Genomic DNA, 12,793 nt, shown 5'->3' on the forward strand with positions numbered 1-12,793 from the left:
CTTGTGAATTTTGTGTGGCCTGGACTTTTAAGATAAAATTTTATAACTGGTTTATTAGGCTACTTATACCCTCTTCTGGTGGATTCCTGAACACCCCACTGCATGGAAAAATAGTCTAGGAACTACGATTTCTGAAACTCAGTTAACACATAACTAGGAAATTAGATACACTAAGAATAAAATAAAAAGCAGTTTTTCTTTCTAATGAAGGAAATGTTACATCAATATTTTTAAGTTAGAAGGTGTCCGACAATCTCTGACCTAGAAACATAGCGGATGACTCGTTGGTTTATGTTTGGCTTTTCACGCCCCGCCTCTGTTAACGTATACAATTGCCTTTCACAACACTGAAACACCTAAAAATAGCTCAAAATAAACATAACAAAAACAACGCTAAATATTTCCGTCAATGATGTTTCTTGTGTGTAAATTACGCATTTTGCTCTTCAGAGTGTTCTGTCCTCTTCGGTGCTTAAGACACAATCAACTAGACGATTGAAGCTAAACCAAGTTCTGGCACCGTGGTTTTATTCGTGTTAGCGAATAACTTGCATGGAACTTGAGGATGTGGTATCTTACACAAGCATGACATTTTAGATTGCCACACTGTCCAGTGGAGGTCAACTGGGACATAAAGTTGATCTGAAACTGTTTAATTTGGCTTTAGGTTAGCCTCAAGATTAATGCGGGTTTTTACGCTTCAAACCAATAGATGGCGCTAACGCCTATAGATGCGCGGCCGCCCGGAGGCTCCGCCCCGTGTTCGTCACCGAAGCCCGGCCCCTCCGTTCGGAAAACCAGAACATCTGGTTCATGTAAAGATGGCCACGGCGGCGATGGTGGGGACTGGTAGTAATACCCACGGAATGGAGGAGAAGAAGTTCGAGTACTTCTCCTCCATCAACTCGATGGCTCGGAAGATCATGCAGGAGAGAGAGAAGATCAAGCAGAAGCACGGCGAGGACTGGGAGAAGATGACGCCGAGCGAGCAGGAGCTGGCCATCGATAACGGCATGATAGACCCCCAGATCCAAGCTCGCTATGCGATCCACCGGGTGGAACGGGAGGAGGTGGGGTGTTACCCTAAATTACTCATTCAGACGGGACAAAAGGTCGTGCACTTCGGGGAGGAGGTGAGAATGTTGCATATTTTTTTGAGATCGCATCTGACATAGCACCATGTCTTCCGGGATCTGGGAAGTATGTGGGTTAGGGCTCCATTGATCTTTTGACAGTCAAAACAAAAGAGCTGACAGCCCCAACCCTCCAGCATTAAAGAAGGAAAAAGGTTTTACGGGACACGTAAAACAGCAGCGTATGCTCGTCTTCCCCCGTTTGATTATACGGAGTGTAAGATCGCGCAGGGAGCCATTTTCGGGACATTTTTTTAATTCCAAATGACACGCAGTTGAAATCTATTTCTAGGATCGCTTTTACGTGTCCCATGAAGGTTCATTAAGATTCTTAGGTAAAACACTGTAAATTATACACTCAATACAAGCTAGCAAAGTCAAACAGCAGTTTTGAAAACTAAAAAAATGCCGGCTTGTGATCTTATACCTACGCAGCTGAATGACCATAACAGATGTCAGATCCGTGTCGTTGACTTTTCAGCAGCACAAACTATTGCATTGCGGCATTAACATTAACTCATAAAACATTTCATCTAAATTGATGGCGTTAGTGTCCGTTTAGTGAAACACTATTTCAAAGTATACAGTGTAGCGTGTTTACTGGCTTGATGGAATTGGCTTGGCAAGGAATGAACAGTTTTGACGTAAGAAAAAAGTCATGGACAGTTAAAAGCGCTTCAGGCAAGTGGATACTTATTTGAAATTATTTTGTTTCTTTACAGGACATAACTTGGCAGGATGAACACTCATCACCTTTTTCTTGGGAAACTAAGGTATATGTGTGTATGAGCATGTGGCTGTGACTTGCTGTGTTTGCTTTAGGAGTCAAATTACAATGTGACTTTGCATGAGTTACCTGTAGTGGGGTTCTTAGGTTTATTCACTGGGGTCTGAATAAAACAGTAAGTTGTAGATTACAGTTGTCCAGCAAAGGACAGGCTTTATGTCCATTGTGTAACCCGACCTTGTGCTCTGTGCACCCTGGGTAAATTGACTGGGATAATTGGTTAGAAGATGGACAGATGGATTCTTTAAGATTGTCATCTGCCAGTTGAAACCTGGTTAAAATGAGTTTTAATTACATTTGCACATTCTTCATTTGCACTGCAGAGTTACACTACATCAAAATCAAAAATATTTTGTACATTGTATTTCTATTGTATTTATTGCATTGTGTTGTTGATGTAACACATTTATTTATTGTTTGTATTTATGTGTAGCCCAATTGGGGGCCCAAAGGATATGGTATTTTGATGTAGTGTACTTTTACATGGATGTGTGGATAATGAAGACCTCTCGAGTCCCTCAACACAAACTTTTTTTTTTTCGGCCTTCAGAGTCAGATGGATTTCAGTCTTGCATCTACCCCGGCCATAGAGCAAGGTAGCACCTCGTCCCAGGGAGAATCCAAGACTAACAAGGTCCCACAAGCCAACCAGGTGACCAAAGTGGCCCAGATTAGCAAGATGTCCAATAGTGAGGCGCCAGGCCTGGGCAGAAAGGAGGAAGAATCGTCCTTCTGGAAGATCAGCTCCGAGAGGTCCAGGCTGGAGGGCGAGCAGGCCGACTTCCACTCGCTGACACCTAGTCAGATCAAGTCGATGGAGAAAGGAGAGAAACCACTGCCCTCATACTTACGCCAAGAGCCTCCCCCGCGGGAGCTGGAGGAGGTGCCGAGGGCAGCCAAGCCGCGGGCACCTAGACCTCCAGCTCCTCCACCCCCGGCACCCGTCACTTTGCCCCCGGCAGCAATCAGCATTACCCCAGCCCCCATCAACGTATCGTCCACGGTGGCGGGCTGGGAACGAGCCCAAAGCACCCTCCCATCCTTTAGTAACCTTGACGACGTCTTCACACCTGGAATAGCCACCAAGTCACCTTCTCCCAAGGAGCCCGAGAAGGCAGATCCTCCCGTGACCACTAGTCCAGTGGCCAGTTTCTCTCAGGTGAGGTTTTTCCTTCACGCTCGAGTTTTCACTAAATGTCACGTGAAATTCTGAAGTTCAGTCTGCGGCTTGTAGTGGTACTTACTGAAATTGTGCTTCTATCTGCGCTTAGAGTTTTTACAGTGGTTTCCCATAATTACACTGTACAACTGAAATGAGAATTTCTATGTTACTTTTTCTACCTGTGGTTTATGGCTCCCCAGCTGGAAATTTCATTCATTTCCCACTGGGAATTTTGCCACAATCCAAAAATATTTGCTCTGCATTTCTTAACAGCAAGGAAACAATGAATTAGGCCACTCTTTGCAAACCTTATGTAAATGTCACGGTACAGGAAGACTTTTAAAAATAAGCCCAACACACTATGTCAGATCATCGGGAATACGTATGCAAGTCCACTGAAAAAACTGCCAGTGAATCCAAATTGGCACAAACACAAAGCGATTAATTGTCGTTGTTGACACACCACAACAACAAAGTCTGTCCTCTGCATTTGACCCATATGTGACATCGTGACATAGCAGGGGGCAACTAATTCAGCACCTGGGGAGCAGTGCTTGGGGGGCGGTACCTTGCTGGTTGGGGATTCGAACCAGCAACCTTTTGCTTCCCTAAGCCCTAGGCCATTACTGACCCACATCCTACAGAAGCATGTAACATTTTTCAGATAATTAGTGCTTATTAAACTAATTCTTTTGGGTACGTGGGAAGGCATTAGGCAATGAACAAAAATCATTTCTTTATTTTTGGTGTAATTCCCAAACCTGCTCTATTTAGGGCCTTGTGTTCTACTGGACTGTTTTGCATGGCACCAAGTTCACAAAGGACATTCAGACCCAGTTCCAAATCCGCTTGCCTTACTGTAGCTCACAAACTGGCATAGGAAAACTGAGAAATGTCCTGGATGAGCGCATCCTAAAAGTGTTTGCCTGTTTTTCTCCCTATCTGTGCAGTTTAATACAAGCAGCACTATTCTGAAGACAGGCTTTGACTTCCTGGACAACTGGTAACACCTGAGAATGGGACCCCAAAACCTCGCTGCTCTGCTCCCCATCCTGAGCTTTGGCTGGACCACTCCGTCTTCCGCACCCCCCACCCCCACAATTGATAAAGCATATCTCAGCATACATTGTCAGCTCTGTAGGCAGTCTTGGACTGTTAGGAACATTACAGCGGACATCTGTTTCCCACTAACGACGACTCCTCTCTGTTGTTGCATACAGTACATTATTATGACCTCATACTAGTGTCAAGCATTTATAATGTGCATTTATATAAACACTAAAATTGATACACTCAAGTAAAATAGCATGTTTTTAGAAACCGTTCATAATCTTTGAAATATGCATGCCCTGCAATTTTACACGGCTAGAGTATAAAAATAAAGCTTTTTAGAATGGACTTTGGTGCCACCGTTTTCCCTGTGTGGTCTTGAGATAGCATTTTGCTGATCGTTTTGCTATGCAAATAAACTAAAAAGTTGCGGACTTTGTGTTTTGGGAGAATATTGTTTTTGCATTGTAGTGACTAATGTGGCCCACTAAGTGGCAGCACTGGACAGATTAATAGCTGTTTTGAGCAGTAATAAAGGAACGGCTACGTGAAGACTAATAGGTTTAACATAAACAGTAAATTCTGAAGAAATATTTATACAAATTCCATTCCAGTTATTAGGACCAAAAAAACCAGAAAGCTCCAGCTGAAAGTTATCTTCCTTGGATTAATAATTTCTCTTTATGAGATTAAAGGACAAAACTGTGAATCCTATAGTAGACGAGTGCAAAGACTTGCTTCAGATATACACATCATGACAAAGTTTTTAGACTATGCATTTCACCATAACTTTTACACAACACAGAAATTATCTGTGGTGTATTAGGAAAAACCGCAGCATAGTTTGTGATGTATTACTGCATTACACAGAAAACTATTTTTACCAGGGAAATCTGGGCTCTTTTATGTATGGATTTAATGGTCGTTATGTGGACACAGTAATGCACACATACTGCACTGAATCCATAATCGAGCCTCATAGTTATATAACATATCTTGGCCCTCAGAGGTGGTATAACCACACCCATGAACCCTAATCCAGGCCCAAAAACCCTAAAGTCACTGGAAAGTATGATTCCCCTGCTTTTTTTAACTGGAATCCCTCCCGCTGGCAGAGATTGCGGCGCCGGGGAATCTGCGCCTGCAGCTTCCCCACATCTGAGCGCAGTTTTCCAGGCAGCCCAGCTGCCTCGCCAGCGATCCGCTCACAAACGCGAACCCGGAGCAAGACGGCCAGGGCTGAAATAAACAAAACGGGGGCATGCGGCACGGCGGGCAGCCCCTGTGAGAGGGACACTGAATGTGGAAGCGGGAAGCAGGGGGGGGGGGGGCAAAAAAAAAAAACACAATGAAGTTTCCTGTTATTGGTGAGGCCCTGTCTGGATGAGGCAGTCGCAGAGCGCCAGGGAAGAGAGAGGGAGGTCGGGACACGGGAGAGCCGTAAGTACCAGAAGAGCGGACCAGCGTTTCAGGAGAAAATGGGGAAAACTGCTTTGCTGGTCACGGCGCTGTGCTTCTGCACAGTGTGCCTGTGTGACACAGGCAACGACAGCCTGGAAAATGACGGAGGAATCAACACTCCAAAGATAGAGACTATTTCTCAGGTAGGGGTTGGGATTCTTGTAAAATAATGTAATGTGAAAAGCCTTCTGCCTGGACTAACTTTGGATAAATGCATGATGGAATGAAATTAATTTGTACTTCAGAAGTATTTTAAGTGTCCTGTAAAGACACTTTGAGTCTGGTATATATAAAGAAAAGTTTAAGTAGTACTAGGAATACTGAAGTCCTGAGAAATTCCTTTCTAATTCTGGTGATGCACCATTACTTTTATTAATGCTAGGGGCAATAATGGTGCAATCATGAGTGATTCACTGTGAAATCTGCTTTGTTTCATGGCAAGAAAACCACAGATGAAGAGACATATTGTGGAGTGTTTTTCAAACTGGGGTATCAACCTGCTCACCTCTCCTTCTTCAGGCTGAGGACAAAAAACCAGTACAGAGTCAAGAAGTTGAGAGAGGACTGGGTGGCGAGGAGGGGACTGGGAGCCCCGACGATCCAGAGCCGACGTCCCCCCTCTCAGACTTTGAAAACTCATACAACTATGTCTGTGGGTCTCTGCCTCTGCTAGAAACTTGCTTTTTTCCGGAACGATCCGGGCCTCTCGATCGGTGCAAACGCGTCTGTTTTCTCGCACACCAACGACAGTGTCCCGCCTGCAATCTATGGACCAGGCCATCCACAAGCTGAACGTGGGACACTACACGCTGGACGTGAGACTGGTGCAGCTGCTGGACAGGCTCTCGCGGCTAGACGGCAAGATCGGGGAGATGGACGACGAGATACAGCAGGTGCTCGCTCTCGCCAAGGAGAACCGCAAGGAGATCGGACAGCTGGAAGGTGAGTAGAGCCACCAACCTCCACTTCTGGTTTCCTTTCTTGCTTCAAGAATTTGACAGGAGGTGAATCATTACTGTACCTCACATCATTTTACCTCTAAATCTCAAACTCAAGGCCTAATATCTGTATGTAATCTAAGACAGTCACAGAAAATGTTTAAATGATGTATGTACTGTCTGCACTTTATGCCAAATTGTGTTGCACCCCTGCAATATATACTGTACATATATGATTCAGTTCACAATATTCATAATCCCCACTGTATAGAATGGGTGTGCAATCTGATATTTACAGTCATACTGCATTGCCTTTTATTGCACTACGAATAACATTGCATTATACTGAAATTAAATGTATATATGTGCTCTAAACTGTTAATATTCTTTTCTCAGTACCTATTTACACACCATTGTGCAGTTTAATTGAAACACGCTGTCACACAGACATGCCTACAGTGGCCTGGGACCTGCTGGTTTGCACAGCCATCAGGGCAAAGAGTATGCTGAGTGGATCAGGCCTGCCCGGGTGGGGTTAGGGCTGGGTGGATGGACAGAGGAGGCACCGTGCCCACATACCGGCAGGCCTGCCCGGGTGGGGTTAGGGCTGGGTGGGTGGACGGAGGAGGCACCGTGCCCACATACCGGCAGGCCTGCCCGGGTGGGGTTAGGGCTGGGTGGGTGGACGGAGGAGGCACCGTGCCCACATACCGGCAGGCCTGCCCGGGTGGGGTTAGGGCTGGGTGGGTGGACGGAGGAGGCACCGTGCCCACATACCGGCAGGCCTGCCCGGGTGGATGGACGGAGGAGGCACCGTGCCCACAGACCGGCAGGCCTGCCCGGGTGGGGTTAGGGCTGGGTGGATAGACGGAGGAGGCACCGTGCCCACAGACCGGCAGGCCTGCCCGGGTGGGGTTAGGGCTGGGTGGATGGACGGAGGAGGCACCGTGCCCACAGGCCGGCAGGCCTGCCCGGGTGGGGTTAGGGCTGGGTGGATGGACAGAGGAGGCACTATACACCTTCCCGTGTTGTCATAGTGTTTCCCCCCCCACAGTCCAAGAACATGCAACATTCCCCACAGGCATGAATGGTGTGTCCGCTCTGCGATGGATTGGCGACCCATCCAGGGTTATTCCCATACAATTTTTATCAGTCTACCAGGTCCTAAATCCAGACCCAAGGTGATAAGTATGAATTAATGTGACTGTGATATCCATCTTAACTGTGGTCAGTCTGTCTGCATATAGATGCAACAACTTGTTTCAATTAATCCGGAAAAGGGTGTATATTAGGCCTATTTAATACAATAAGAAAACGAGGTATATGAAATGTAATAATCTTTTATACTCTTTATATCCGTTTACCTGCTGCTGCCACTGGGGAGGGAAAAAAAAATACTTCACACTGGTCCATTCCATAAAATCTGTTCCTTTTGCCTCAAGTGTAAAACCATGGACATGGCTTCCTATGACTCCCTTCTACAGGCTGCCAGAAGGGCAGGAGGATAGGCCATAAGTGCTTCCTGGTGTACCGCTCGTACGAGACCTACGCCGGGGCGTCCAAGAAGTGCCAGGAGCGCGGCGGCAGGATGGCAATGCCCCGGGACAGGAAGGAGCAGGAGGCGCTGGCAGATTATGCCCGTGGGTTCTTCCACCCGGGCAACTGGCCCATCTGGCTGGGCATTAACGACCTGCGGTCGGAGGGCCTCTACCTGTTTGAGGACAACACGCGTGTCACGTACTTCCAGTGGCGCAAGCACTACCTGTCCAGCCAGCCGGACGGGGGCAAGAGAGAGAACTGTGTGGCCATCTCCTCCGACGATGGCGACTGGTGGGACAACTACTGCGACCGGCGCATGTTCTACCTCTGCGAGTTTGATGCTTGAAGACCTCCCAGTTGTCACCCTGAGAGGTTCCTCAACCCAGCATGTTCTGTGGCCAATGCCAACCATTCTATCACGTTTTGGCCATAGTTGTAGCAAGAAGAAAGCCTACTGGTTCTGCTCTTTAAGAATGACAGTGTTGACAAGATGTTGAAATACACATTTCTCATACTCAATCAATCCTCCTGGAGAACTTCCTGTAGTACTGTACATATTTATCTTGATTTTTGAGGGTCAAGTACAGTATCTGCTACTAGTTCGGTCAGCTTTGCATGAATCCTTGTGCTTCGAAACTATTGAAATATTTACTACAATCAAATCTATGATGGCCTTTGCACATGAGAGTGGACTACAGTGGGTGACATGAAGGTTTTATTTCAAAGAATCTTCGATTCACAGTTTCCACCTACTTCAAGTATGTTGTTTCCTTATAGAGAAACCTGTCTTCATTTAGGAAAGTAGATAATCAAGAATATTACATTTTATGTAATGAAGAATTTACTGATCTGTTTATGTTTAACCTAAATTAACACTGAATATTTCATAAATAATTAATAATTAATTTTAGCCCCATTACCTCCAACTCTGACATTAAAGCATGATTCATATTATGTCTGAAGATTAATAATTAATAATAATGGTGAGTGCCCTATCAATTGTGGTGAAATCATGGTAAACACTTGTGCAGAGAAAAGAGACCTAACTGCTGATGTTTGTGCAGGAGGACCAGTACTCCCAGCCTGTGTTGGATTCTCCAGCAGGGTTCATCACATGGTGTGTGACTGTGAGCCCCGCCTTCATTCTCACAGGCTGGGAGGGGGGTGATCTTCCTGTTTACAGGCCAGCACTGTGCCAGTAAGGGGCCGTGCATTAGCGGGTGGTCGATGTTCCCCCCTGATTAACCACAGACAGGATCTCTGCCAAACTTGGCCGGTCCACTGGGCTTCTGCAGGGATGGGCATAGACCACCTTCCCAGTCTCATTCAGGACAAAATCACCACCAAGCTGAAACCACATTCAAAAAAGTATCACAGGTCTACAGGACGACTCTTTCCTGCACATGATATTGTCAATTTAGAAATCAGATCACTAATACATTTAAAAAAACACACCTGATGTGTAATTATTAAAATCCTTTTAGCTACAAGATCTAAACACAGGTTCTGGTGAACTGTCACCCAGCTGAGACAGCCAGACCAAATTAACCCCTCCAGGTGTTTATGATCCACATCAGTGGACAAGAAGAATCATTCAAACAGGTCATTTAAGTCGTAGTTTATTCATGTAACTCATGGTTACCTGATAGATGTCGTCTACGAAACTTGGATCTACTTGAGGAAATGTTCGCTTCAACACGGTATACTCCGCATACTTCTGTAAGTTGCGAAATTTTAGTATTTTCAAGTAAGACGACCCCAACCCAAACATGCCGTATATCTAGAACACAAAAACAACAAATCAGACTCATTACACGTCGCACATCACTCAATTCACATCACCTCAGATGAAGAAATAGAGCTTAAATCACACCCAAGCATGGAGATGTCTTCCCAGAGCAGTACCTCTTTCTGTGTGTCCAACACCATGTCATACTTGCAGCCTGTGTCCCGTAGCCAGTAACGAGCACCTTCCTGGCAGCTGAAGGAGACCATGAGCACCCTGACAGACTGGGCATCCAGGAGGCCCTGCAACACAGACTCCTCTATAAGCAGAGGCAGTAAATCCTAAACAGAAAGTAGACAGTAAGCTACACTACAGCACATGGCTGTTTAGTAGATTTTTTTGTATATATTGAGTGACCTACAGAGCTTGCATGTGTTTACACAGTAAGACCGCAGTATGTCAGTGCTCAAAGAGGTGCTGTCAGAAGGCCCTACAGTCACCCTACCTGGTTACCTTCCAGCTCCGCCAGGTGGTCTCGTCATGGCAGTCAAGCGATGTGCCTCAGCAAAACCAGAAGCAGCTTCTCACCTTTCCCCAGATACAGGCCTAGAGTCACTGCCCTGCACAACAGCATTCGTGATATTAGTGGGATCCCAGCTTCATTACGTTTTAGCAACGAGAAAAGTCGACTCGACGAAACCCGATCTCTAGAGTGTTGCTCACTCTCCACTGCGGGCGTCGATCAAGGACGTCTCTGCGGGTACGCTTTTTGCTAACGGGCGCTTGGACAGAACCGTGTCACTCATCTGGAGCTCCGTGTCCAGTTGCTCAAAGAAGGCATCCCATTCCACCTGCACAGCACGGGTTCAAAGTGCAAGTCGGGATCAAGAGGACGCATGGCGTGACATGTCATGATCTAAGTCAGGTGTCACATTTAATTGACAGACAGCAGGATGCATAGCAGACCTAGGGATAGAGTTGCAGGTTGCCCATTATCTTGGATGTGTCACTCAATTGTTTACAACAGTGTTTCCCAATCCAGTCCTCGGGGAACCCCGGACAGTCCATGTTTTTGCTTCCTCTCAGCTCCCAGCGCACCTGTACCAGGTATTCGGTGTTCCTGATTGGCTGGGAGCTGGGAGGGAGCAAAAACATGGACTGTCCGGGGTTCCCCGAGGACTGGGTTGGGAGAAACACTGGTTTATAATGTTCAAAAAGTGGCCGTGGTGCTTAAATAAGGGCAAATAGTGCTGGTTACTTAAGCCAAAGCACCTGCAAACCATCTAAGCTGTTACGCAAGTTATCTTTAGACTAATGTTGACTGTACTTACGCAGTTAGAAATTAACATGACTGCCTTTCAGATGACTGAGACGAACTTTACAAACATGGACAACATTAGCTGCAGTATAAGCAGATGGCTGAACGTACCTCCAACTGAAGAAGCTTCTCAACCTGGTCACGCACCTCTGGGCAGCTGGCAAAGGTGCAAGAATGAAAAGTTTCTACACCTTACATTGTGTCACATCCCTAGCAAAATGAAACATGGATATGGAAAGGGGGTTTCCCAGTAAATTAGATCCTTACTGAAATGAGTTTTTCCACAGGTCTTCAGCTTCATTTCGATTTTTCACAGACAGCCTGGATAAAATGCACGAAACGTTTTACAATAAAATCCATTCACTCATTAACTTTTATTTTACGAGGCAAACCATTAACAGCAGTTTCTTATTTACAATGACAGCCTGGCAAGTACCAGAAAGCACTTGTAAAACAAAACGAAAATGGAAAAAAAAATATGAAAACAAATAGATAAAATAGAATAAAACCCATAACTGAATGATTAAACAGAATTAGAACATTTACAAGTGTCGTAAAAATGTCCATAAGTAAGCCTTTGAAGGCCATGACAGATATAAATTTATCCAGTTTCAAAGAGTTCTGTAATGAATTCCAGTCATTAGCAGCAGCAGATTGGAATCATAACAGGCCAGAGAAAGTGCTACGTTTAGGAGACATTATTGTAATATAAGAGGAAGACCGCGTATTATATGTGGCCAAGGCGACTGTCTGTAACAACTGAGGTACATTTATATACAGAGCACTGGAGACTGATCAATGCCGTCTGGGTTCTTTACCTGTTAAAGAAGTTCGCAGTTATACCAATGAATCCAAACAAGGACTCCATTTTCTTTGAAGAGATGAAATCACGTAGAGAAGCTGCGTAAATGTTGAATGCAGTCGTCAGAGAAAGGGAAACTGACGTTAGTGTTTTGGCATTACTAATGAGTACGATTTCGAACTTTTGAGAGTGTCAAGTTAAAATACTGATGGGTGATTACTAGACTAGTAAAATGAACGCTTCGTGCGAAACGCTAACGGGTTGAAAGTTGATAGGCGCATTCTGAACTGCACAGGAAAGCAAACGCAACAGCAATGTCACAAATGTTGGTTTGGAAATACAACACTACTTAAACAGCCAACTGTTTGTATGCAGAAGTGCAAGAAATCAGACACCATACCATTCTTGTACTCTTTCTGGATGTTCTCGAGTAAATCTCGTCCGATTTGAACAAAGTCTTTTAAAGCGTCGAGGAGAGCGTCAGGTTGCACCACAAGCCCCTCGCTGGCCATTTTCGTACTGCACCAAGCGAAAGTGACCTCCAGCGGTGGCAATGAAACGAGCGCTCCCGACGGAGCGACTTATAAGACACGAATGCCATCAATATTCATTAAATCTAGTATCTAGCCACACGACCATCATCAATACTTAGTGTGAAATAATGTGATTCCCAATCATCATCCGAATAATACTTTAATTTCAGAGTTAACGAGCCTAAAATATTCACATGACGTCAGATAAAATTATGAAAACAATTAGTTCTATGATTTTGTATGAATTCGTTACTCGTGTTTGTCATTAAGAAAAATATTTTGATGAAAAACATAACGCCTGCAGTTAATCGAATCGACCCATGGCATATTGTAAATAAATGAAA

The 12,793-nt window shown here is 45.1% G+C and overlaps 3 protein-coding genes across 3 annotated transcripts; 2 read left to right on the forward strand and 1 right to left on the reverse strand.

The window, feature by feature from the left end:
• The first annotated feature begins 770 nt into the window (after positions 1–770).
• c19h1orf198 (chromosome 19 C1orf198 homolog) lies at positions 771–4,566 on the forward strand. Its single transcript, XM_023797091.2, has 4 exons — positions 771–1,133; positions 1,856–1,906; positions 2,471–3,079; positions 4,033–4,566. Exons 1-4 carry the CDS (start codon positions 822–824, stop codon positions 4,087–4,089), a joined length of 1,029 nt encoding a protein of 342 aa, XP_023652859.2. The 5' UTR covers positions 771–821; the 3' UTR covers positions 4,090–4,566.
• Positions 4,567–5,089: 523 nt separating this feature from the next.
• clec11a (C-type lectin domain containing 11A) lies at positions 5,090–9,024 on the forward strand. The gene is made up of 4 exons (XM_023797050.2): positions 5,090–5,736; positions 6,113–6,245; positions 6,344–6,535; positions 8,016–9,024. The coding sequence occupies exons 1-4, from the start codon at positions 5,611–5,613 to the stop codon at positions 8,414–8,416; spliced, it is 852 nt and encodes a 283-aa protein (XP_023652818.1). The 5' UTR covers positions 5,090–5,610; the 3' UTR covers positions 8,417–9,024.
• selenol (selenoprotein L) lies at positions 8,773–12,480 on the reverse strand. Its single transcript, XM_023797049.2, has 9 exons — positions 12,317–12,480; positions 11,933–12,014; positions 11,382–11,435; positions 11,226–11,271; positions 10,520–10,647; positions 10,302–10,416; positions 9,976–10,098; positions 9,713–9,850; positions 8,773–9,418 (listed from the first exon to the last, which is right to left on the reverse strand). The coding sequence occupies exons 1-9, from the start codon at positions 12,426–12,428 to the stop codon at positions 9,284–9,286; spliced, it is 933 nt and encodes a 310-aa protein (XP_023652817.2). The 5' UTR covers positions 12,429–12,480; the 3' UTR covers positions 8,773–9,283.
• Between the last annotated feature and the right edge of the window lie 313 nt (positions 12,481–12,793).

This window comes from Paramormyrops kingsleyae, chromosome 19, assembly GCF_048594095.1.
Source record: "Paramormyrops kingsleyae isolate MSU_618 chromosome 19, PKINGS_0.4, whole genome shotgun sequence".
Taxonomy (NCBI): Eukaryota; Metazoa; Chordata; class Actinopteri; order Osteoglossiformes; family Mormyridae; genus Paramormyrops; species Paramormyrops kingsleyae.